Source organism: Scophthalmus maximus, chromosome 22 (assembly GCF_022379125.1).
Source record: "Scophthalmus maximus strain ysfricsl-2021 chromosome 22, ASM2237912v1, whole genome shotgun sequence".
Lineage (NCBI taxonomy): Eukaryota > Metazoa > Chordata > Actinopteri > Pleuronectiformes > Scophthalmidae > Scophthalmus > Scophthalmus maximus.
Window position 1 is genome coordinate 3,695,097 of NC_061536.1, and position 27,100 is coordinate 3,722,196.

The following is a 27,100-nucleotide window of genomic DNA, read 5'->3' on the forward strand; positions in this document are numbered from 1 at the left end:
TGTGAAAAAAATTGTTTCAATGTGTTCAGCGCACCAACACAAACTGTATTGTTAATCCTTAGCCATGAGCAAAAATGGTTAAACTGGCTGTTGATTCTACTTGTGTTCTTCCCTTTAGTAAAAACTAAGAAAGATATGATGACAAAAATTATGTTTAGAGGCAATCTTGTTTACAAATAAAAATACAATGTGATGTCATCCCAGTTCATGAAATGATCAAAGGGTCAAAGGCACACACACTCCAATGATCTTTGATATCATAACAGGAAGGGTAATCCTCTCAGAATCCCATTTGAATTATAGCAGACACAGAGGCGAGACACTGAGTTACTTGAGAGTTACTTGACCATATTTGGTCAAAAATACACAACCGGACCAAGACCACCATCCGGAAAGACAAGCATAATTTGTGGAGGGACTCTTGCTCCAGGCAAAATGGCAGAAAAGCAAGGCGTGCTAGACAATACTGGGGACGTCCCCCATCCGCTCCAAAGCGAGAAAACCTATCGAGTCAGGGATCAGCTGCAGGTGAATGTGAGGGAGACTTTTGCCAAAATTCCAGAGGTGGCAGACGAAAACAGATTAGATTTTTTGTGGTACACTTTTCGGAATGAAATAGCTCAAAGGTAGAACATTATTCAAGAGCAGTCCAAAATTGTTTTGGACTGTATGAATGAGACTTAATAATTAAGTTTATAGTAGAAAGACAGTTATATTAACATTCCCTGGCATAATGCTGATTTAGTCAGAAACAAGCACTGGAGCAATGGAGTTATGATGAAGGACTTTAAAACATATTGTTATTATGAGTATTGGGGATTAGCTGACAACTAGCTCATAACTGGTTACTGCCCACCTGCTTAAAATGTTGGTATAATGCAGTATAGTTGGTTAGCACTCCTCTCACTTGGAGGCCTTGAATGCCACAAGTGTAAGTCCAGTGGCATCCATAGTCACATTGTGTGAAAGAGCACAAAAATCCCTACATTTTGAGGTAAAATGATTTAAGAAAAGTGGGAAATAGAGCGAGTTGAAGATACATTTTCAAGATTAGTTTCTAGCTCCTCTCCAACTTTCCTCTCACCCACTCCAATTCTGAACATTCCGCCACATCCACACTAATATTAAAGTGTGAGAAGAGCTTCAAGAGAAAAAGTCTAGTAATTGAAAGTTGAATGCTACCTCGAATGTCTGAAAGATGTGGACCATTTTAGGGGTTGAATGGAGTTTGTAGCTGGAAATTATGAATGAGTAGATAAGAATTAAAAATGCACTAAAGGTGCATTCATTTCAATTGAGCAAAAATCGCAGAGCGTTCAATATTTCAGAAAATATGACAGCTATGAAAAAGTTGAATACAAGCCAGAATGTTTGAATTAAGTATCTCGGCTGTTAAGTGGGAAGGAGAAGAGGGCCAAAGAAAAACAGGCCGAATAATAATAATAACAGAATTTTTTGAAGAATAATATGTTTTGAATCCCATTCACACCATTTATAATACAGATTTGGATAACAGGAAGTGTGAATGCGTCAGCATTTTTACCCTTTATGTGTATTAATTTTTGGACATAATTGACAGGTCGGGCAATAATGCAATTTCTTAATGTATATTTCTTGGCTTCATACATCCAACCATTAGTGAGGGAGAGGCAGGGAGCCTGCCAGCAGGGGGCACATGTCCTCAGGTGAACAGTTAAGACAGCTCACCAACACAAACCCAGTCAGAGCCCTGCTCACAAACACAAATGTCATGGAACAACTTTAATTTTAGGAAAAAAACTTGAGTAATATAACAGAATGGGGTTAACACATATTTTGGTTGTGATACCTTTCCACTCAGGACAGGGACGTGTGGGTGTGACCTGTGTGTGAGTGAAGCCCAGGGCCCCGCCCACCGCGGCTTCTACTCGTCGGTAGCAAGCGGTAGTGGGTGTTGCCATGGGGACGTTCCCAGTCGGCAACAGCGTTTTAGTTCACAGCAGCGTGCTGCCCGTTTTGTTTCCTCAGTCACAGCGTTGACAGGGCAAACTCAATTCACAGGAGCTTCTAATACGCCGTCAGGTATTTGTCCAGTAGCCAAGTGGCACGTTACTGCTCCAGCTTCCGCCGCTGACGTGCATCATTCGAGCTAATGCCGCTCAACAATGCGTGAGGTCCCGCCAGCGCAACTTTGACAGCGAGCGGTAGAAGGTAACTGGAAAATTGACGGGACAGCCTCAGTGTTGGCTCTCTCACAGCTCTGTCATACTCTTACGGATAGAAGCTAAAAATGTCTTACCTTTTCCCGTTCACGTGTGTGTGTTTTTTCGTCCTTTCACTGATAAAAGAGCTGAGCAGGTAGCGTTCAAGTACCTCATGTTTTACAATGTTTGCAATTGAAAGATTCAACTGGCACTCTGCAAATGAACTGTCATCCCACTGCATACGTTTTGAATGCAAGTGGTTCACACCTAGGAGAATTATGTTTATTATATAGTATTCACTTAATGAAATGTTACACGTCAAATGCTACAATGCAAAAACATTTTTTTTTTAAACTGGGAACAACTTGATGTTTTTGAATTAATAAGGCTGGTGGTGTAGAAAAACAAATTCGGAGATCATAAGAGGTATTTCATGCAGTGTGGTGTCCGATTCCACCCACGAAAGAGTATCAACATACAGCTTAGGCATGGCGCCCTCAAGGGGAATTTTCTGTATTGGTTCATGATGTTTGAGGAACACTGCTGATTTGAAAATTCCATTGAAGTAAAAACAAATGTGTGTGTTTTTTTGTTTGATCTACAGATGGAGGATGAAACTGTCTTTAATATGAGTCAGAACAGAGGATTCCCTTTCCCCCCACCTTTCCCAAAAGGTTTTGGTGCTGAACCTTCGGAACTGTATCAAGTAAGGATGTCAATCACTGTATCACACGTGAACTTTGGACGCTTTTGAAACCCTCAAACACTTGGTGAGTTGTTGTGCCACCATCTTTGACACTCAATCTGTTTTTTTACCACAGATTGTCTCAACTCATAGCCAATACCCACCCATCCTGCAGACCGATTCGATGACTGTGGCAGTTCCCTTTAAAGAGCAGCGTCACCACCGTACTCCCACTGAGTCTATCGCAAACAACTACAGCCCCAACGCCCATGAACTGAAAATTGATAAACTCCAGCCCAGACGACAGACTCCCTGTCAGTACTTGGTGAATTCAGCAGGGTCTTGTATCCTTTGACGTTCCTCTCATATCAAACCGTAGAAACAATCTGAGATTTTAATGTTCTTTAATTTGCTTTTTTTGGAAATAATTTATAATGTGAACACTTAATTCAACCATGGAATGAATGGATTTTCCTCAACGAGACTTTTAGCATCTACCCCGTCTGGAAGTAGACGAGCGATTACACCAAGAAAAAGGTAGTTACGCCCATAAAAGCAGCTCAATTAAGCAATAGCTTATCTTTTATGGTGATATTTTTCTTGTCGCTCTTGATCCAATTCTGTCCTTCTTTGACAGGGATTCATCCACTTGTGCTTCACACTCATCTCGAAAAAAGCCTCGACCAAGCAACGTTTGCACGCCCAGCAGCCGGCCCATGAGTCCTAAAGAGCAGCTGGATGTCATGTGCAGCCAAGAGGAGAGGATGAGGGCCCTGCAGGCAGAACCTAATGAGAGAGACCTAGAAGCAAGTATCAGTGAATACACTTCAGTTGCTGAGTGGAATATTTTGAGTTGAATTTTTCTGACACATTGATGGTCTGGACTTTGCTCACACAGAGGTATATATACTATATCACAACTGGTGTCCCCACCTCCGTGCTGGCCCCACAGCCACAGCAGCAGATGATGAACATTTTGAGCCTGGTGCCTCCTGACACTGAGGATAGTAGTAAGAAAATCAAAGCTATGAGGGCTGATATGGAAGAGGAGGTCAAAAGCGATTATGTCTTCAGTCTCAAGAAGAGCATAGGTATTAAACAATAGCGCCCGTTATGTAGACTCCTGAAGCATACACCACTTTGATTTTTACCATCATGGATGCTCTGTCAATTTGTTCAATCTGTTTTGTCTTCCATCTTGTTCCCTGCCAGTGGACTACATTCTGATGGACCCGGATGAGCGCCAGCGACTCACCATAGCCAGCATTCCAAAGCCCTTTTCGAGAAGGGTGATTCGTGCACCAGTGCCCTGGACCACTAGTTACAGGGAGGCCCACATGTGGCAGAGCCAACATCTCTTCACTGCAAGTTACATTATGGTCCTACTGCAAGATGTCTGGCTAAACAGGTAATACAGACAAATAATGTGCTGTCCATGCAGTGAATGCTACATTTCACTAAATGAGTAAATAAGATGAACAGAGGAAACACAATTTCTCCAAATAATATCTCTTTACAGCTCGATCACTAGAGCTTAAGGCTGTTGACATAAAGAATGTGGTGTCAGATTTAACCACAACAACCACTACAGCTTAGGCATGAAAGTTGAATTTCTGTATTAGTTAATGATGTTTGATAAACACAAAAAAATACCATGAAGTAAAACAAAAAAATGTGTGAATAATAACCCGTCATTTTTGTGACAGCTTCTCGTCCTTGAGATTTGTCAGACTCGAGGACCTTTTCTCCACCAGCCTCCCCCTCCTGCCAGCTGAGTTTGAAGGGTTTGTCCAGAGACAGTGCCAAATCACCAGAGAAGAACTGATCCAAAAGTGAGTAATGCCAGTTCACCAGGTCACTCTTGGAACAGTCAGTCTGTCAGTGGGACGATAAGGGATACTCATCGTTGTATAGGTCAGCAGTATGTACGCAGCCAATACAGCTAATCCTGTTGGCGCAGGCTCGTGTTTCCAACCTGTCCACTTTGTCAGAGCCATGTCGGGCTGCCTTTCAGGGGATTACATTACATAGTACCTCACAAAGGAATGCATTGCATCCTTTGTTATATACCTGTTGGATAGCCTGTTAGACCATGTAGCTGCCCCGTAGAATGTCTGGCTGTGCGACCGAAATTCAAACCATTTTTATTCCTGAGAAACTGGCTGCACGTTTGTGATTTGTACTTACTTAGTTACCATTATTCTACGCAGCTCAGTTACCAATGTCAGCCATGCTCAATCCAGGGGACATGATGAGTCTCTATGGGGGCTGGGTGCATACTGGTTAAATAGGCACCATTAGATAAGTAAAAGATTGAAGGACTGCAGCAACTTGTACGGTCAGCAGAGCTGTTATGGAGTAGACAGCAAGTAGACATTGTAGGCTCTGAAACAGAGAATTGTGCAGGTGTGCTTCAGGTATCCTATTACCACATATTCTCTGAAAATTTGATGACCACCAATTTGAATTTAGGAATTTGAGCTTGATTAAAAATAACTAATAATAAGGTTGTTTTTTAAAGGAGCGTACTTGTTTTAAACCAGTTTCCACTTTGGAAATGTGTGCCCATAATTGAAGCTAAATGAAGCTCTCTTGCATTCACCATAAAGAAAAACACTGAAAATATTTAAGACATTGAGCAGTAGGCTGTGCAGTATAATCTCTTTTACTAAGTAAAATAAAACAAGACATATTTAATGTACAGAGACGTTACATTGCAAATGTTTAAAGGTTTCTAAATCAGTTTTTTACACAAAATTTAAATTATTTTTAATAAATAGTGAGTAATTTGTGGATATCACTTGACCCATTTAACTTGCCCCCCTATTAATGGGTAACATTTTGTATATTCTTGTGCTTTTACATTAAACACCATAAACGACAAGGACTGAACCTAACACAACAACTCCTTCCAGGTGGTTGCCTCACTGTGCAACACTGTTTGATGATTTTAAGGACCTGTGGCTGCAAGTGGCTAAAGTTCGTGCCCATGAGTTTTTCGACTGCGTGGCAACGCTCATGTCACTGCAGCTTCGAAGCCTAGTTATCGAATCATTACAGGACCTGCTATCTGTCTTCACAATACACGAGGTTAGTTAAAATTATTGCTTAAATTGTGCGGGGGTTCCCAAACATGTTGATACGCCTCAGAATTCAGACTTCAACTCTGATTTGACAGACCCTTTTATCATCATCTGCCCTGCGCTCTGTGTTTTTCAGGAGGGCAATGACTTTGGGGAGGTTTTCGAGGAGATTAAGTATGTAGAGTGTCAGGTGCTGCTGGTTAAGCTTCAGGTGGTCGAGCCCGACATTCACTTTAGCCCAAACTTCCAGGAATGTTGGGAGATTATTCGTAGATCCTTCATGGAAATCATCAACAGTGCTGAGAAACTGCAGAGGGTACTGTATTACCTCACTACCAAAAAATGATATCACTTTTACATTGCACTATGTTGTATATGTTTTACAATTCATATATAACACGCATGCATTAATGTATTTCTAACCAACATGCTTTTTTTGACCAGGTGGAATGTATCCTCTTTCCTGATATCAAGGACTTATACCTTCGCACCGTCAGTCCTGATGAATCATTGGTTATAAACCTAATCAACAGAGTTGAGGATATTTTCAACAGGAATACTGTTGGACCTCAAAAGTAATGAAACATGATCTGTATTTATTTTGTCTTTTGCATTTTTGTTACTAGTGCAAATAAACTGCTAATACTACATCTCACTCTAGGTATTTGAATGTGTATAAGAAATACCGTAATCTACAGGACAATACAGCAAAGCGGGAGATATCAGAAATCCTAGAAGAGAACCACTCGTTAAAGATTTTTACCATGGTAGTTCAATCTTTCCTCCTAAAATCTGCATTGAACATTCTCTTCTTTTTCCAGAGTCAGTTATTGTCTACTTGCTTCACCAAGGTTCTTTCTCTCCCTCTCAATCTTCAGAAAATCGAGAGCATTAACCACTTGTGGAAGGAGATTGCCTTGCTGCCTGTGACGGTGCCTCTGTCCATGTTTTGTCTGTGTGCTGGCAAGCTGAACGAAGACCTGTGTGAGCGCGCCGAGGGACTGAAAGACGAGATCGTCATGTTTGAAGTGGAAGAGAACCGAGAGCTTAACAAGGGGTTGGTTGCGGTTTTAGCGTACTGTGTGCATTATTGTGCTTGCATCAATTTGAAGAGACACAATGTCAAGCAAGGGTCATTTTTCTCCCCCAGAATCTGTCAAAAGTATGAGGAGATTACAAAGACCATCAGAAGCACACCAGCAACAACAGAGGAGTTGGTGTCCCTCACCCAGTTCATCAAAACGACCAGTGATGTGACCGTTCACAAGCTGATAGATGAGATTGAAGAAGCGTCGTACCGCCTCAGCTTCCTCCTTGACTATGCCATTCTGCCATGTATGTGAAACCTCCCATGGTATTTGTAATTACACTTCAAAGAAATGACGTGTAATGTACTTGAATATATCAATGTGATATAATGTCCATTTTTAGCCAGACCTAAGCCCTATCCACATAGTAATTTGTGCATATTGGAAGAAAGCAATTGCTTTTATAACTCTCCTTTTCTTTCTGCCTGTCTTTTTTTCCCCATTTCTTTCAGCTGATGACTTGAGGCTGAACTCCCGTGTTTTCCAGTGGCCCAGTCTGATCCTGAATGAACTTGAAGACGGCAAGATTTGTATGGGCCTAATCAAAGAACAGACTGAGGACCACATTCAAAAAAGGTTACAATTTACATTTTTCACACCCCTGGTCTACCACAAGTGCAACCACCGTAGCTAAATGTGGTTTGTTCCTCAGCTTCCCCCTCAAGGACTCCAACATGATAACTTTGTGTTGGGAATGTCACATAGGTTGCTTTCAGACATCCACTGGAAACTGGACATTTTCCTGTAGTTTGCTGTAGAACGTCCTCAAATGTTGCTCCGGACATTTTCTAGATCTTTTCCTGCCAGCACACAAGGAAAAGTTCTGGAATATGTCAGAGTGAGCCCATGTGAGAATACAACCGGAAAATCTCAGAAAATTCACAGTGGAAGAGGGGGCGTGTTGATAACTTGACACAAAAACAAAACCCTCTGTCCTGCCTCCTACATGCTCTACCCAGACGCAACAGAACGTTCCAGAGATTTTCCTGTTGATGTGAACGCATCTGACTCGGACAATCTCCTGCTGCAGAGTTTATTCTGAAAACAGCCGTAAACTATGTCCTGGTGTTTTTTGCTCAGCTTTTTCTCACTTCCCTCTTAAAGTTTGCTGCAAATTGCTTGATTTATGTTGTAAATGTGTAATTATTGAACTGATTGTAAAACTTGACAACTGAAATTACAGCTCCATCACAATTTGACTGTTTCAGAATATCAGTGTTTGAAAAGAGGCTGAAGGATGTGGACAAGGAGATACAGGCCTTTGAGAAAAAAGACAGGATTACCATGGAGGAAATCAAAAAAAATGTGCTCAATCTCGCTCAAATCACTGCCAACCTTGAGTCTGCTATCACTGAACTAGAGGTAAGAGACACTATACGTTATAGATACCACAAATCTCCATGTGGTTATTCTTTTTCAGAAAGCACATTAACAGTATATATTTGATACCCAAACAAAAGTAGGTATTTCTTCATCCGGAATCATATTTCATTCGGTGTTAATACTAATGTAATTTCCACAGGATATCAACAATGAGCAGACTTTGCTGGAGATGAACCAGAGCCAATTCCCAAAGCTGCAAATCCTGATAGCTAACAAACTGCCATATGAGCAGCTTTGGAGCACAGCCCTAAACTTTCAGAGCAAGTCAGAAGTGTGGATGAATGGTAGATAACACGTGCATCTCTATTTTGTCACAGCTGTAGTGTGACTGCATTTTAAAAGTTCTAAATGGAACAAATCATGACCAGTGGCGCAAAGCGAGTTCTAGCAGCGTGCACAGTTGTTCTCACATTGATTTAGTTCGTGTATCCTTTGATTCCCAGGTCCTTTCCTAGATCTGGATGCCGAGAAAATCTCAGAAGATCTGGATGTCATGCAGAGGACCATGTATAAGTTGACCAAGTCTTTTTCTAATCTTGTGGGGCCTAATAGTGTGGCCAAAAGCTTCAAAAGCAAGACCGACCAGTTCAAGCAGCACCTGCCCGTCCTAACAACCATCTGTAACCCCGGCATCAAAGACAGCCACTGGGAGAAGGTTGGCATTATCTTTTATGTTTTTTTGTTTTTTTGCCTAATTAGATCACCTGAGAGATACAATTTCAGTTTCAAGTTCGATTTATAAGGACCAAGATTCTTGCATCTCCTGTATTCCACTAAACCGATGTGAATAATTATTGACACTTTGGTCTGCCTACAGATTAGCGGCATTGTGGGTTTTGAAGTCAAACCGGAAGCTGAGAGCACACTGCTGAGCATGTTGGACCTGGGGCTTTCCAAGTTCTCTGATAAGTAATGTACTTTACTTTCATTGTAAGATTTGGAATTCATGTGAAGAGCAAAATGAATACTGCACAATTAGAAAACCATCCCTTGCACGAAAAAGTAATGAATTTTGATTTCTTTCGCCTCCGCCCTAGATTGGAGGAGATTGGAGCGGCAGCCAGTAAAGAGTACTCTCTTGAGAAAACCATGGAGAAGATGAAAGCTGAATGGACTGACCTCCGGTTCATTTTCAGTCCATACAGAGATACTGTAAGAAAAAAAAAACAACACATATACAATCACACTATGCACTTTCACATCCCAGACTGAAGTGCTGTAACATTGTAATTGTAATTATGAAAAAAAGAATTACATTTCTAATGTTGACTTATTGCAAGCAGTTGACATGTTCTGCTGGTTATATTGCCGTCATGGTTTTTTATTATAAAGAATGTCAACATCAACCTGTACTAAATACACTTAATATTTTATCATAGGGTACCAGTATTGTATCAGCTGTGGACGACATCCAAGTGCTCCTGGACGACCACGTTATTAAGACACAGACCATGCGAAGTTCACCTTTCATTAAGCCAATAGAGACTGAATGTAAGGTAGGGATGGTGACACAAAACATGCTTGGTCCATTAAAGAAGGTGACATAAATAAAGAGATAAGGTTATTTTTGTGTAAGTGGGTATGAATACTTGATGTAGCCATAGTTTTCTTTCCTTGCGTAAAGATTGGAACAGTGGTCGGGGCTATACATGTTGTGTTGTAGCACTGTCATTCCACATTCCAAAAATAACTTGATAACTTGATAGCCGTTGTAATTTGGTCATCCTCCACAGCAATGGGAGGACAAGCTGTTGAGTATGCAGGACATCATAGATTCCCTGTTGAAGTGTCAGGCTACTTGGCTCTACCTTGAACCCATCTTCAGTTCTGAGGACATCATTGCACAGATGCCGGAGGAGGGACAAAAGTTTGCTGTTGTGGACAGCTGTTGGAACAATATCATCACAGAGGCCGTAAGATTCACCACGCAATTTTCATGTTGTTGCCTACTTAAACGGATGACATGCTCTTCACTTTGCTTTCTTTGTATATACTCACCCAGGTTAAAGATACGCGTGTGCTGGTGGCCACAGGCCAGCCTAACATGCTGGAACGCCTGCAGGAGTCCAATGTGCTCCTCGACGACGTCCAAAAAGGCCTCAATACCTACCTGGAGAAGAAGAGGCTCTATTTTCCAAGGTTTTATTTCTCATGCAAGTAGTCATGCATGTAATGATAATTTCAACTGCTACAACTCGAGGCTTCTCAAATCTTAGGATATACTTCATAAGTGAGATCTGCAACGAATGATGTTTCAGTTGATGATACATCCGCCAAACCCCTTTCACATACTCAGTATCCAAACAGAACAAAATGCCTTGAAACGTAGCTTCAGTTGACATTTTTCAGGGTCTCCTCTGTTTCCTCTGTCGTCTTCATCTTCACCGCATTCCCCAGGTTCTTCTTTCTGTCGAACGACGAGCTGCTGGAGATTCTGTCTCAGACCAAAGACCCCCTGTGTGTGCAGCCTCATCTAAAGAAGTGCTTCGAGGGCATCGGCAAACTGGAGTTCACAGAGGACCTGCAGATCATTGGCATGATCAGCTCTGAGAAGGAGACCGTGCCCTTCACAGAAAATATTGATCCAGCCGAAGCCAAGGTAAACAACAGACAGTGGGTTGAAAACAACAGCACTTTGTTATGATAAATATTTTTTATATTAAATGGAAGATATACAGGATATAACATGGTGAGGTGTGGTGGACTGTTACCGTTTCATTTTTAGGGTATGGTGGAGAAGTGGCTACTGCAGGTGGAGAACATGATGCTAAAGAGTGTTCGACATGTCATCCATCAAGGATTGATTCAATATGCAGAGGTATATTTATTGATGATGTGAACTCAAGTTGTCTGACAGTAGTTGCTGGCAAGTTGAGACTAATATATTCTAGTTATGACTGGGATGGTAAAATTTTATGAGGATGTGTTTTTTTTAAGAAACCAGCAATCGGTTATTTGGAGCAGCATTAAAATGAGTGGAAAAAAAATGACTGAATGTTTATCTTAAAAGGTGTTTGTTCCAGATCATGCTTCTTTTGTGCCTCATATTCTTTAATTAATGTTGTTGTTTCTTCGCTTTAGTTGCCCAGAAAGAAGTGGGTGTTGCAGTGGCCGGGCCAAGTTGTCATTTGTGCTTCCTCCATCTATTGGACAACCGAAGTGTCTGAAGCCATCCAGACCAACTCCCTGCCTGTCAGTCTTTAGAGCCACTCGTACATCGACTGCTAACTTCCACACACTGTAGAAAAACAGTTATTAAATACCATGTATTGCCGTTATTATACTGTAGTCTAATATGTTTACCGACTTTCCATTCCAAAGGCCTATGTAGAGAAGTGTAATGCTCAGATTTCTGACATTGTGGAGCTAGTGCGTGGGAAGCTCCCAGGAGGTGCAAGGATGACACTTGGTGCCCTTACTGTGATTGATGTTCATGGTAATATCCAAATGTCAAATATTCTGTCAATCCTTTTCAGACATTTTAAAGGGATACATTGTTTTCTCCTAATCCAAATTTTCCCCCCCCATATAGCTCGAGATGTTGTGGCACAACTGGCAGAGGACCGTGTCTCCACACTAAATGACTTTGCGTGGATTTCTCAGCTGCGTTACTTTTGGGAGGGCGATGATGTGATGCTGCGCATGATCACTACATACTTGAAATATGGCTATGAATATCTGGGAAACTCCCCCCGTCTGGTCATCACACCACTTACAGACCGCTGCTATAGGTAAATTACAGCTATTAGTTGTTTTTACCTGTGGATGTAATGTTCTAACATCGAATCGTCTAAAGGTAGTTTGAATGTCCAAAATGTGACGTCTTTCATTCTAACATTTGGTCAAATGCCACAGAACTCTAATGGGGGCTTTAAAGTTAAATTTGGGAGGAGCTCCTGAGGGTCCTGCGGGAACTGGCAAGACTGAGACCACAAAAGATCTGGCAAAAGCTCTGGCTAAACAGGTGTGCTAAACCTTTTTTCCGTAAAATACTGACCTGCATTTACTTTTGCGCGTTTTCTTTTGTTTTCTTTGCAATGACATAATGCTATTATCTGGTCCTAGTGTGTGGTTTTTAACTGTTCCGATGGGCTGGACTACAAAGCCATGAGTAAGTTCTTCAAAGGACTAGCTCAGTCTGGAGCCTGGGCTTGCTTTGACGAATTCAATCGTATTGAGGTGAGCACTACCGTTGTTATAGCGATCGAATCTGTGCATATCTGTTGAACATGACCCAAAAGACTTTTGACATTTTGATTGCTTTGAATACATAACAATTTAAGATAAATAAATCAATCTCCCAATAATATTAAGATTAGTACTTAGAAAAATGTTAATGATAAAAGTTGAGGGATCAGTTTGGCCACTGTAGATTTGGGTGTGGAGATGCAGCTTATGCTTTAATGTTAAACTTGCCTAACAAAGAGAGTAACTGACACATTGCACCTCATATAAAACACTTCCGCTAGAGATTTATTTACATTAGTAATGTGATTTAAAACTTATTTTGTAGTTTCATTTATTTTCTATGGCTCCTAGGCTTGACTTAGTCAAAGCTTAACTGATCGGCCAATCGTTGTGCACTAACTTTTTTTATGGGATAGATATTTTTTTTGTTGGATTTTGAAGCTCTCTGGGGATTTAGGCTTTTATTCTTTGTTTATTTGTCATTGTTTAACCTGACATGCACTCTTTGAGATTTTAGTATCATGTAATAAGCATGCATCTTAATGTTAGACTTAATGATTTACCTGCACAAAAGGTTATGTGCTTAATTAAATAAACATGGTACTTCTCTTTGTATCCAACCAAATAATCAGTTAACATACCTACAGTACAAACACACCTTACAGCAAATACCTCAGTCTTTTGTACTCAAGTCTTTATTATGTTAAATATGAGTTTGTGGGTAAAATATATTTTAGTTCCATGTTATGAAATTTAATTGATATATAAATAGACATGATGCTGACCAAGATTATGACTTGTGGATTTTTAATTTTTCAGTCACATTGCACCGATTAACGTAATCAGAAAGTATTTTTTTCTGAAGGCTGTGGGATTACTTATTACAGTTTATAGAAGAACATGTTAATTTACCAACTTGTTCAGTTAATCACTCAGTTTGTGTTTGTGTGTGTGTGTGTGTTACAGGTGGAGGTGCTTTCTGTGGTGGCTCAGCAAATCCTCTGCATACAACAGGCCGTTGCAAAGGATCTGAAGACCTTCCTTTTTGAGGGGACAGAGTTATCACTCAACCCAACCTGCTCTGTCTTCATCACTATGAACCCTGGTTATGCTGGCCGGGCCGAACTCCCTGACAATCTGAAGGTACAGTGCATCACTGTTGCACTGTAGCATGATGTTAAAAATCACTAAATGGATGCTGGAAATGGATATATGTATAGATACCTGTCTTGTTTCGTAGGCCCTTTTCCGAACAGTGGCTATGATGGTTCCAGACTATGGTCTCATTGGAGAGATCTCCCTATACTCCATGGGCTTCATTGAATCCCGCAGGTAGGACTGGAAAATGTCTTTCACAACATTTTTATTGAGTATACCACTGCAAGAAACATATTCCAACCTAAAACACATTCTAATTTTACTGACAGCCTTGCCCAAAAGATTGTGGCCACCTACCGTTTGTGCTCAGAGCAGCTTTCCTCCCAGCACCACTACGACTATGGCATGCGAGCTGTGAAGTCTGTGCTGACGGCAGCAGGGAATTTGAAGCTGAAGTACCCAGAGGAGAACGAGAGCGTGCTGTTGCTTCGGGCGCTGATGGACGTCAACATGGCCAAGTTTCTGGCACAGGATGTGCCTCTTTTTCAGGTGACACATTTCGTACCCAAATCCAATTTCAGCTTGAATTTGTTTTTTGTTTTTTTAGTTCCATGTATGCTTCAGTGGATTTTTTCATTATTCAGCTTACTTTACCCTCTGCTGTCCACAGGGTATCATCTCTGACTTATTCCCTGGGATTGTCCTTCCAAAACCAGACTATGAACTCCTCCTTAACGCTCTCAATGACAACATTGCTAAGATCAACCTCCAGTCTGTCCCATGGTTCATTGGCAAAATCATTCAGGTACTAAGAAGGAGAACAGCTTTTTTAATGCTTAAGACTCATACATGTTACTTGACTAGTGTTTATACTTCAACAAAATTAATATACTTTGATTCTGATTGTGTGTAGGTGTATGAGATGATGTTGGTACGCCATGGCTTTATGATAGTAGGAGACCCTCTTGGAGGAAAAACTTGTGCTTATAAGGTCCTTGCTGCTGCCCTTGGAGACCTTTATCGAGGTAGCTTATGATTTATTTGCCATGTACTTGCTGGCTCCTAGCAAGCCAGCAACACAAACTCTTGACTGACGGAATTTTTATTTCATAGTTATAATTTCATTTCATTTTTAGATTTTTGCCGTCATGTTTTAATGCTCTCCAATTCCCATCTTAAAGCTAACCTCATGGAGGAGTTTGCGGTGCACTACTGCATCATCAACCCCAAGGCCATCACCATGGGCCAACTGTATGGCTGCTTCGATCCTGTCAGCCATGAGTGGTCTGATGGTGTCCTGGCCAACTCCTATAGGGATCAGGCTATCTCTACCTCAGAAGATCGACAGTGGATAATCTTTGATGGGCCAATTGATGCTGTCTGGATTGAAAACATGAATACTGTGCTGGATGACAACAAGAAGGTTTTAAATTTTGTTTTAAGTGTATTTTTTCATCTTAATAACTGCTAACCAGGTTATCATTTTGTGTGCACATCTGTGGTTTGCACAGATTTATCGTTGAATCTTTGAACAGTTAAATGAGAAACATCTTTCTTACTCTCTCGTTTCACTGCTAGCTTTGTCTGATGAGCGGTGAGATCATCCAGATGAGTGCCAAAATGAGTCTGATCTTCGAGACTGCCGACCTAGAGCAAGCCTCCCCGGCTACCGTCAGTAGGTAAGCAACGCAGACCGAAGCTGCACCAGAAGCTGTGGTATATGAATACAAATAATACATTCTGAAACTTTGTTACTGCATTGAGGTTTTTGAATGTAACCTTGTGTCTGAAGGTGTGGAATGATCTACATGGAACCTCATCAACTGGGCTGGACTCCACTCAGAGACTCGTATATGAACACCCTGCCTCAAAGCCTGAGTCCTGAGCATAGAGACCTGGTGAAATCAAACACATGAATGATTGGCTCTTTTTCTTTCCTCTTTTCTTTTAACTCTTATACTCTTTAAGATCTCATATGTCATTTCTTTCTGCTTGTTTGGTCTTAACCTTACATAGATCGTGGACCTGTTTGATTGGTTAGTTCAGCCCTGTCTGGCCTTTATAGACCGGGAATGTCGCTTTGTGCTTCCAACATCTCCAATGCATTTGGCCTTTAGTCTAATGAGGCTGTACACTTGCCTGATGGGTTAGTAAGAATAACATTTCATTGATAATTGATCAGTCAGTACATGTTTCCTTTTGTCGGTGTGTTTGTCAACGTTTGTGTCTTCTGTATGGCTAGACGAAATTTCTGCATCAGGAACCAGTGACGCACAGAGCATGTCGAGCGAGCAGATAAGCATGTGGCTGCAGGGCCTGTTCCTGTTTGCGGTTGTATGGACTCTGGGTGGAACCATCACTGGGGGCAGTCGCAAGAAGTTTGACGTCTTCTACCGCAATCTTATCATGGGGGCGGATGAGGAGCACCCTCGGCCTCAGAGTTTTACACTTAAAAAGAACAACATCTTCCCTGAGAGAGGTCACAAAATTTACACTATAATTAAGTTTAAAGTTATATAGTTTTTTAAAAAAATGCTTTTTTAAAACAATAATGTATGATTTATATTTTGCAGGCACTGTCTATGACTTCTACTTCCATAAAGATGGACAAGGACAGTGGAACGTATGGACTGATTCAATCACAAGTGAAGAAAGTGTCATCCCAGATGGAGCCAATGTGAGTATGTTAAGCTCACTCCTAAGACATTACTCCTACTTGACCATGTCCCCTGAAACCTGGTTTTCCCCTCACAGGTATCAGACCTGCTCATTCCAACGATGGAGACGGCACGTCAGCGTTTTTTCCTGCATACCTACCTCTCACACGAAATACCCATGCTTTTTGTGGGGCCCACTGGCACTGGCAAATCTGTCATCAACAACAGCTTCTTGGTGGAGCTGCCTAAGGAGCAGTACACGCCAAACTGTCTCAACTTCTCCGCTCGCACCTCAGCAAATCAGACCCAAGATATTATAATGGCAAAGCTGGACCGAAGAAGGAAGGGCGTGTTTGGACCTCCCGTGGGGTGCAAATGTGTTGTCTATGTTGGTAAATACTTAACAGAATAAACCATCGTAAGAATTGTTTGTTAATGTTCAGATTACAGTTTATATCATCTTTTCTCCATAGATGACCTAAACATGCCAGCTAAAGAAATCTATGGTGCTCAACCCCCAATTGAATTGCTAAGGCAGTGGATTGACCACCGCCACTGGTACGACAAGAAGGATACCTCCAGACTGAACATGGAGGATATCCTGTTTATGGCAGCAATGGGGCCCCCTGGTGGTGGGAAGAATGACATTTCAGGTATATTGAAATAATAACTTGCTTTTGTTGTAACATTAGAGACTTTATTTGTGAAAGCAGCACTTTGAATAACAACACTTTTGAAATGCTAGGCCGCCTCACTCGTCACTTGAACGTCCTCTCCATTGATAGCTTTGATGATGAAACACTGACTAAGATCTTCTGCTCCATCACTGACTGGCACTTCAGCAAAGGGTTTGATGCCTCCTTCTCCAGGTAAATTGTCTTTTTTGCATGTTGTACAGTGGACGAAGGCCATGAATTACCTTTGTTCCAAAGCCATATTTTGTTGCATGTCCTAGGCTAGGCAAGATCATGGTCCAGGCCACAATGGCAGTCTATAAAGATGCCATTGACTGCTTCCTCCCCACCCCATCTAAATCCCACTACATCTTTAACCTGCGAGACTTTGCTCGAGTGATACGAGGTGTACTGCTTGTTCCAAACACAAACATGCTGGTAAGAGTAGAAACAATAGCAGAAGTTTAAAAAAAAATTTTAGTTAATTAGTTTAACATCTCTTCTTCATGTATTTTGGCCATTTATATCAGGAGGGGGACAAACTGATACGCCTCTGGATCCATGAAGTCTACCGTGTCTTTTATGACCGACTAATTGACAACAATGACAAAGAGATGTTCTTTAGCATTGTAAAAGAGAGAACCATGGATGGCTTTAAGCTGAGTTTGGAAAAGGTTTTTGCGCATGCACACACACACACACACACGCACACACACACACACACACACTACAGGCACAAGCTTTTAAAAACAACATATAAACTGTTTGAGAAGCTTCTACTTTTTAAATTGGAGATTGGATTAAATACTCTTGTGTTTCATCTTAAATCTCTTCTGTTTTCTAGCTCTTGAGCCATCTCAGCCCAGACGGCATAGTAGTAGATGAGTGCATCCGTAGCTTGTTCTTCGGTGACTATGCCAAGCCTGATTCTGACAGTAGGGCCTACGATGAAATCACAGACTTGCAGGCCTTGCAAGATGTGATGGAGTTTTACCTGAATGAGTACAACTCCTGCAGCAAGTCGCCCATGTCTCTCGTTATGTTCAAGTTTGCCATTGAGCACATTTCCCGCATCTGCCGTGTGCTGAAACAAGACAACGGCCACCTTCTACTCGTCGGCATCGGTGGCTCAGGGCGTCAGAGCGCCTCTAAGCTGGGCACCTTCATCAACGATTACATCTTGTTCCAGATTGAGTTGACCAAAAACTACAGCATGTCAGACTGGAGAGATGACCTGAAGCGGCTGATGATAAAAGCAGGAATTGAGGGCAAGAACTTAGTGTTCTTGTTTAATGATAGCCAAATTAAGGATGAGGCCATGTTGGAAGACATCAATATGCTGCTTAACACTGGTGATGTGCCTAACATCTTTCCTGCTGATGAACGTGCTGAAATCATTGACAAAATGCAGGGAATCGCCCGGATGGAAGGCAAAAAGATCGATGCTACCCCTCTCTCCATGTACAACTTCTTTATTGACCGTGTCAAGACGAACCTTCATATTGTGCTAGGTAGGCACGTAAACACCCCTTCACTTAGTGAAACTAGTAAACTAGTTCTAACTTTGATTGTGCTCAACAGCCATGAGTCCCATCGGAGACTCATTTAGGAACCGTCTTAGGATGTTCCCCTCCCTTATCAACTGCTGCACCATTGACTGGTTTCACGCATGGCCAACTGATGCTCTGGAGATGGTGGCCCATAAGTTTCTCGAGGATGTGGAGATGGACAGTGAAGTCAGACTACAGTAAGGACAATAAATAAATACTTGTTCCAGCTGCTTAACACTGCAGTTCCCCACATTTTTTTCTGTGCCTCAGGGTGGTGGAGATGTGTAAGACCTTCCAGACAAGTGCTGGGGAGATATCTCAGAGTTACTTCTCCACATTAAGGCGACACAACTATGTCACGCCCACCTCCTACCTTGAACTCATCCTCACCTTTAAGACTCTGCTCAATGCCAAGAGGAATGAAGTTGACACTGCAAGGAACCGCTATATCGTAGGTCTCGAGAAACTGGACTTTGCTGCATCTCAGGTGATTCACCCTTTGAAGTAATTTTACCGTGAATGTTAACTGATATCTGAGACCAAATGAATGACATTGGTTCATCCTAAGATAACGTCATACTATGTTTACAGGTGTCAGTTATGCAGCTGGAGCTGACAGCCTTGCAGCCAGAGCTTATCAAGACCTCAGCTGAGACGGATAAGATGATGGTTAAGATAGAGGCGGAAACAGTGGAGGTGGATGCCAAGAAAGAACTTGTGTCTGCTGATGAGAAAGTGGCTAATGATGCAGCAGCGGCAGCTAAAGCCATCAAGGTATTTCAGGAGCAATGGCACATTTTGTTAGTGAGAGAATATTTTGTTTGGGTTTGAGACTGATGGATGGTATACCGTACTACTCTTTCAGGATGAGTGTGAAGGAGACCTGGCAGAGGCGCTGCCTGCGCTGGCCGCTGCCCTGTCGGCCCTGGACACCTTAAAACCTGCCGACATTACAGTAGTTAAGTCTATGCAGAACCCACCTGGTCCAGTCAAACTCGTCATGGAGTCCATATGTATCATGAGGAGCATTAAACCTGAGAGAAAACCTGATCCTTCCGGCTCAGGTAAAGTCTTTTGAGCTTCAAAAGGATGATCTTTATGGTGCATCATTCTCAGTAAGGTTTATCAAATGATTTGCATCAATTATTTGTCTTACAGGTAAGATGGTTGAGGACTTCTGGGGGCCTTCGAAGAAGCTCCTGGGAGACCTGAAGTTTTTGGATATCCTCAAAGACTACAACAAAGATAACATCCCTGCCGCTAGCATCAAGAAGATCAGAGAAAAATTTATCGATAACCCTGAATTCCTGCCCTCTGTTATTAAAAATGTCTCCTCGGCTTGCGAGGGTCTCTGTAAATGGGTGCGGGCGATGGAAGTGTACGAGCGCGTCGCCAAAGTGGTAGGCCCAAAAAAGGAGAGACTGAAGCTGGCTGAGGATGAGCTGTCAGTACAGATGGAAATGTTGAATATAAAGAGAGCTGAGCTGAAAACAGTCGTGGATAGACTGCAGAGCTTGAACGATGACTTGGCGGCCATGATTAACAAGAAGCAAGAGCTGGAAGACAACATTGAATTGTGTTCTCAGAAGCTTATCAGGGCAGAGAAGCTGATTGGAGGACTGGGTGGAGAGAAGGACAGGTGGACAGAGGCTGCGAGGCTACTCGGGATCAGGTATATCCAAATGTATTTATTCTGTATGTGTCAGTCATGATGTGTGATGTGTTATGCCTGAAGTTAAATTGGTACTGTATTTCCTCTGCAGATATATCAATCTGACAGGTGACATACTCCTCTCTTCTGGAACTGTGTCTTACCTTGGGGCATTCACAGTGGATTATCGTACAGAGTGCCAGGAACAGTGGCGCATCGTGTGCAAAGATAAGAAAATCCCCTGCTCTGAGGACTTCACCCTCAGCAACACTCTAGGTAACCAGGTGTCTATCAGATCGTGGCAGATTGCTGGGCTGCCAGTGGACTCCTTCTCAACAGACAATGGTATCATTGTGTTTAACTCCCGTCGCTGGCCCCTAATGATTGACCCTCAAGGTCAAGCCAACAAGTGGATCAAGAACATGGAGAAGGCAAACAAGCTTGCTGTCATCAAACTATCTGATGACAACTACGTGAGAGTTTTGGAGAACAGCATCCAGTTTGGTACTCCTGTTCTTTTGGAGAATGTTGGAGAAGAACTGGATCCCGTTCTTGAACCCGTGTTGCTCAAGCAGACCTTCAAACAGCAAGGCGTGGAATACATGAAAATCGGAGAGAACATTGTGGAATATTGTAAAGACTTTTTGTTCTACATGACCACTGGACTGAGGAACCCTCACTATCTCCCTGAGGTGGCTGTCAAAGTCTGCCTACTGAACTTTATGATCACTCCACAGGGCTTACAGGACCAGCTTTTAGGGCTCGTAGTGGCCAAAGAGAAACCAGAGTTGGAGGAGAAGAAGAACCAGCTCATTCTGGAGAGTGCGGCCAACAACAAGCAGCTGAAGGAAATTGAGGATAAGATCCTGAAAGTGCTCTCCTCTTCCGAAGGGAACATCCTCGAAGATGAGACCGCAATTAAGATTCTGTCCTCTTCCAAGATTCTCTCCGAGGAGATCTCTGAGAAGCAAAAAATCGCCGGTGTCACTGAGAGAGAGATTGATGACACTCGCATGGGCTATCGTCCTGTGGCTGAGCACTCATCCATCTTGTTTTTCTGCATCTCAGAGCTGGCCAACATTGAGCCTATGTACCAATACTCTCTGACCTGGTTCCTCAACCTCTACCTGCATTCCATCGCCGAGAGCTTGGAGAGTGACGATCTGGCCGAGAGAATCAACAACATTGTCGAACACTTTACCCTCTGCATCTACAATAACGTCTGCCGCTCACTTTTTGAGAAGGATAAGCTGCTCTTCTCCCTGTTGCTCACCGTAGGCATAATGCAGGGTAAGGACCAAGTTGATGACCAAGTGTGGCGCTTCCTCCTAACAGGTGGCATCGCTTTGGATAACCCTTATCCCAATCCAGCTCCAGAGTGGCTGTCTGAAAAATCTTGGTCTGAGATTGTCAGGGCCTCTAAACTTCCAAACCTGAAAGATTTATTTGAACATGTCCGAGACCATATTCGCAAATGGAAGAAGCTTTATGATTCCGGACAGCCCCATAAAGACCAGTTGCCCGACCAGTGGAGTGAGTTGGTGGGGATGGACCGAATGCTTGTGATAAGATGCTTTAGGTCAGATAAACTTGTTCCAGCAGTGCAGGATTTTATAGTGGATAACATGGGACAGGCCTTCATTGAACCGCCTCCCTTCGACCTGGCAGGGAGCTACAAAGACTCGAACTGCTGCTCTCCTCTTATCTTCGTTTTGTCAGCAGGATCCGATCCAACTGCAGGTGATTAGCCAAAGATCTGTTCCGCTTCTATTCCTGTTTTTTGTTTCTGAAAGGGCAAAAGTAATGTAACGTGACATTGCCGTCTTCCTTCAGGTCTTCTGAAGTTCGCAGATGACCTAAAAATGGGGGGCAATAAGACCCAAACCATTTCCCTTGGGCAGGGACAGGGACCCATAGCCGCGCAGATGATTTACAAAGCCATCAAACAGGGTACCTGGGTGGTGCTGCAGAACTGCCACCTGGCCACCAGCTGGATGCCCGCTCTGGAGAGGATCTGTGAGGAAACCATCAACCCGGAGAACACAAACTCTAACTTCAGGTAAGAGATTATACACTGAACTTCACTGAAAAGTGTTCTTTCACGGTGAACACGATAAAGGCAAGCATCTTTTCTCCTCCTCCTCCCAGGTTGTGGTTGACCAGTTACCCGTCAGACAAGTTCCCAGTCAGTATCCTGCAGAATGGGCTGAAGATGACCAATGAACCTCCGAAAGGAATAAGAGCCAACCTGATGCGCTCTTATCGCAGTCACCCCATCTCTGACCCTGCCTTCTTTGAAAGCTCCAAAAAACAAGACATTTGGCAGAAGCTCCTGTTCGGACTCACCTTCTTCCATGCATTGGTGCAGGAACGGAGGAACTTTGGACCTCTGGGTGAGACATATAATAAATTATTTTTTTACCTCTGCCAAGGAGGTTATTATTTCGAGGGGCTGATCCAGATTTAGTTTTTTAACATTGTGTGTGATTCCTTGATATTTTCTGATTCCCAGGGATTTATGCATGGATCTTGATGGAAAAAATACATATTTAGGAGATTGATATGAGTGTGTGCAATTCGCTGTGGCTTTATTGAATTTGTGAGGACTGTTGGGCCTTGGCAGAGGGATTCAATCTACCGAGTGCCATTCTAGTTCATAGTATAGTTTATATTTTTTTGTAATTGTGGATTAAAAAATTGCTGGTGCTCTTTTCTCTCCATTCTCTCTTTAGGTTGGAATATTCCCTATGAGTTCAATGAGTCTGACCTGAGGATCAGTATGAGGCAGATCCAGATGTTCCTGGATGAGTATGAAGATGTTCCACTGGCAGCCCTCACATATCTCACAGGTGACTTTCATAGCTGTTAACACAGCAGGACATTTATTTTTTACCAGTGAGTGTTTAAGGACAGAGGTTCTCTCTGTACATCCATGTATGTCTAAACATGATTCAAAACTTTAATTCAAACTTGAAAACCTCTTCGTAAACGTCACATGAATATCCTCACTTCTTTGGTTTTGACAATGATGTCACTTTTATTCTTTTCACAGGTGAATGCAACTATGGAGGCAGGGTGACGGACGACAAAGACAGACGTCTGCTGATCTCGCTCCTGTCCATCTTCTACAGTTGGGATCTGATAGATCGGGACTGCTACCACGTGTGTGAGGGAGATCTGTATTACGTCCCAGTTCATGGCCCCTATGAGGTACTGTCAGAGCTCTGGTCATTTCATTTTCTGATTAATTTCACAGTGTAAGGCTGCCATATCCACCATTCCCATTAAAAAATGACATGAATACAATCTCTTCAAAAAAAACAAACCCACAACTGCAGCTGATTTCTCAGTTCACCCGGCGGAGCGTTGAGGGCACAATGATGAAGATCGGTCTTATAAGTCAACTTTATAATCATACTACCTGACAGAAATTATATTTTAAATTTTTTTTCTTCATTCCAGACGTATGTAGACTACATTCGCGGTCTACCGATTGGTGCCGATCCTTGTGTGTTTGGACTTCACAGCAACGCCGACATCACAAAGGATAACCAAGAGACCAATCTGCTCCTGAATGGAGTGCTGTCAACTCTGCCGAGGCAGACCGGAGGCGGGGCTAAGTCTCCCCAGGTTTGCGCTGCACGCACGCAGACAGACAGACAGACTTTTGATTTTCTTTTTTGGCTTATTTCCCAGAGGGAACAGTACGTGTAAAGCTTGGTGTCCTTTATGCAACCTTCGTGTGTCTTCTGTTTATATTCTAGGAAGTAGTCGATGAGCTTGCAGAAGACATACTGTCTAAGCTGCCTGCAGACTTTGACGTACAAATGGTGATTGAGCTGTACCCTGTCGTCTATGAGGAGTCTATGAATACGGTTTTGAGGCAGGAAATAATCCGCTTCAACAGGTACTCACGTTGCTTTGTGATTAACTACTCGGCTTGCAAAATACCGACCTTTGATAATGAATAACTCAAATGTTCACCCGTGTGTTTGTGAAGGAAACACTGAAATCCTTTACAATAAATCCTCAACCACTCTTCCCTCCCTGTCAGACTCACACAAGTGGTGCGGGTCAGCTTGGTGAACATCCAGAAAGCCTTGAAGGGCCAGATTGTCATGTCTTCTGAACTCGAGAGCGTTTTCAACAGCATGCTATTGGGCAAGGTGCCTGCCGTGTGGGCGGCCAAGTCGTACCCTTCGCTGAAGCCAATGGGGAGCTACGTGACTGATCTGTTAGCCAGACTGCATTTCCTCCAAGTAAGAGTTATGGTTGATTTTCAGGTCACACAGACCTTGAATGAAGGGTAACACATTTAGAATCTGACTGGAAAGATGAACGAAGCGCATACCAAGTAGTTTTAAGTTTAGGTCTAACTTTAAGTGCAGTAATACACGTGTATATTACATAATTAATCACTAGTGTAAATGTAGCACAGGATTAATTTAGTCTTCATGAAGCAGCACTTGAGGTGAATTACGATGCTTGTTTTCAATATGCTTCTAACTATAGATGTGCTTGAATGTGTGTTTTAACAGGATTGGATAGATAGAGGCCCGCCGACAGTCTTCTGGCTTTCTGGCTTTTACTTCACCCAGTCATTTCTCACCGGAGTGTCTCAGAATTTTGCCAGGAAGTACACCATCCCCATAGACTACATCGGCTTCGAATTTGAGGCACGGAATTTCAACTTTCCTCAGTGTTTTTTTTTTTGCACATACAGAATTTAACCACAATACTGAAGTAATATTTGGGTCGGATATTCATGTTCTTCATGGTTTTCCAGGTCACCAAAGAGGAGACCGACATGGATGAGAAGCCAGAGGACGGAGCCTACGTCAAGGGCCTTTTCATGGAGGGCGCCCGCTGGGACCGGGAGAACATGGTCATCGGAGAATCCCTCCCCAAGATCCTCTTTGATACTTTACCCATCATCAAGCTCAGACCCGGAGAAATGTCCAAGTTTCTACATGAAAACATCTACGTTTCTCCAGTGTACAAAACCAGCGCTCGCAGGGGGACCCTGTCCACCACAGGCCACTCCACCAACTATGTCCTGTCCATCGAACTGCCCTCTGACAAGCCGCAGAAACACTGGATTAACCGCGGGGTGGCATGCCTCTGCCAGCTGGATGACTGAGCAAAAGATACAGCGGATTTTATAAACTACTATTTACGGAAGCGTAAAAAAATGGATCAGTATCATGTTATCTTGTGAACTTTCACATTATAACGTAAAACTTTTCACGTCATTTCGTGAAAACGTTCAGGTTATAACGTGAAAACTTAGGCCTATAAACTGCTGGGGGAACTCCCATCATGCACTGAGCATCTCCCTCACTCTCACTCTCTTCTCTGCCCCCATGTATTAACATTACATGTCACAAACTCTGTTTTTTCTCTACCCTAGTGCAGGTATCACAGACTTTCCAGATCAATAGCTAACAAACGAAACGTTAAAACAAAAGCGCAGCCGCCTCCCAGTCAGAGTTAGGTACACAATGAGCTACAGCATAGTAAAGTACTTCAGTAGCCCCCATGCGCTTTATTAAAATCCTTCTTTGTGTACTCTTATCACAATATTATCCACCGCACGCCAAGCCCGCAGAATGTCGCAAAGCCTCAACCCAAGCATGAAGTAAAACTTTATCAAATCGTGTAAATGAGCCATACGCAGAAGTCTTGAAGAAGACATTGTTGTTTCTATATATTTGTTTTCTTTGAACCGATGTTCTTTATACATATTCTGTGACTGTGGATTTGTGGAAATTATCTGTCACATATATTTAGCTGTTTTCCTGGGTGCTGCCTCTTGGTCTGGAATCCAGAAGATAACTAAACAACTCTAAAGGGACTTATGGGGGCTTAAGTTCATTTCATAGATGTACTTGTAGGCTGATTTATTTTCTGATGTTTCAAGACAATCGTCTCCCAAGGTTTCACACCAAACACACTTAAAACATGTGTTTGCACTACTGCACAGGGTTACTTTCTAAATCCCTCTATTTTGTTTCAAAGTTGGTGGTGGGCTTTTATAAAAATTTATGAGGGATGTAAGTAAACTGAATCTGTGTTCCTTTAAGAGCAGCTGCCGTCTAGCAAAAAACATCCATGCTTCAGGACCGTCTGCGTGATAAAAATCGGTGCCATAGGGTCTGTAGAGTATTTATTCTGATTGTTAAAATCCCAGTTTCACAATGCACGAGTGCAGATGTGATGAAGCAGAATTTAGACACAGGTCCAGCACCTACAGGTGTTCTCCAGGCAAACACCAGAGAGCAGCAAAGGCACACCAGTATATTCCACAGGTGTCTCATCTTTAGATGGAAGTGAGGCGCAGAGAGTGTTTGATGACGCTCAACAAATGTTGAAAGTCTTTCACATCCGATCACATCTTCGAATGAGATGCAGTCTGAAGACAGAGACCTGATATGGGTTAGCCCGCGAGTATGGGAATGATTTTCTGCCCCAACGAAGCAGATTCATGACTTAATCATGTAAATGCTGAGATTCGGCACTGGATTAATGCATATTCTCTCCACGCCGGGCTTAGCATTGTAACATGGGGCGGCACAAATCACCACCGGGCCCCAGTTTGACAAACCTCTGTGGAAAAGAAGGTGTTTGCATTGAAATTCTGGTGGTAGAGTTTCACACACGCGGCCCCGTGGCTTGACGTCACAAAGGCCTGCGAGTGGTGCTGCCAGGCTGGTGCTGTGTTTATGCCAGCATTTGCTTGATGTTTCTCTGTAGTCAGCAGTTCACATAATTCATCTGAATTCAGCTGCTGCATCAATAGATTAGAGTACATACATATTGTAGCATTGTATCCATGTATATAATAAAATGCAGCTGTGGAA

At 42.5% G+C, this 27,100-nt stretch overlaps 1 protein-coding gene across 1 annotated transcript; it reads left to right on the forward strand.

Annotated features, from left to right (window-relative positions):
* The first annotated feature begins 1,948 nt into the window (after nucleotides 1-1,948).
* On the forward strand, nucleotides 1,949-27,100 carry dnah3 (dynein axonemal heavy chain 3). The gene is made up of 62 exons (XM_047330263.1): nucleotides 1,949-2,190; nucleotides 2,788-2,889; nucleotides 3,005-3,212; nucleotides 3,360-3,405; nucleotides 3,506-3,674; nucleotides 3,767-3,959; nucleotides 4,081-4,276; nucleotides 4,575-4,700; nucleotides 5,784-5,958; nucleotides 6,088-6,267; nucleotides 6,396-6,526; nucleotides 6,613-6,718; nucleotides 6,830-7,008; nucleotides 7,102-7,286; nucleotides 7,492-7,615; nucleotides 8,248-8,401; nucleotides 8,562-8,706; nucleotides 8,866-9,077; nucleotides 9,240-9,331; nucleotides 9,460-9,574; nucleotides 9,802-9,918; nucleotides 10,156-10,335; nucleotides 10,425-10,561; nucleotides 10,820-11,021; nucleotides 11,148-11,240; nucleotides 11,504-11,614; nucleotides 11,744-11,858; nucleotides 11,955-12,153; nucleotides 12,278-12,386; nucleotides 12,488-12,601; nucleotides 13,577-13,753; nucleotides 13,851-13,942; nucleotides 14,038-14,257; nucleotides 14,379-14,513; nucleotides 14,622-14,733; nucleotides 14,890-15,131; nucleotides 15,287-15,387; nucleotides 15,501-15,606; nucleotides 15,725-15,854; nucleotides 15,951-16,187; nucleotides 16,282-16,385; nucleotides 16,463-16,757; nucleotides 16,839-17,018; nucleotides 17,111-17,234; nucleotides 17,321-17,477; nucleotides 17,570-17,713; nucleotides 17,884-18,550; nucleotides 18,621-18,786; nucleotides 18,860-19,076; nucleotides 19,181-19,363; nucleotides 19,455-19,653; nucleotides 19,748-20,261; nucleotides 20,353-21,980; nucleotides 22,074-22,299; nucleotides 22,389-22,633; nucleotides 22,973-23,089; nucleotides 23,293-23,450; nucleotides 23,703-23,870; nucleotides 24,005-24,147; nucleotides 24,295-24,499; nucleotides 24,779-24,916; nucleotides 25,027-27,100. Exons 2-62 carry the CDS (start codon nucleotides 2,788-2,790, stop codon nucleotides 25,378-25,380), a joined length of 12,099 nt encoding a protein of 4,032 aa, XP_047186219.1. The 5' UTR covers nucleotides 1,949-2,190; the 3' UTR covers nucleotides 25,381-27,100.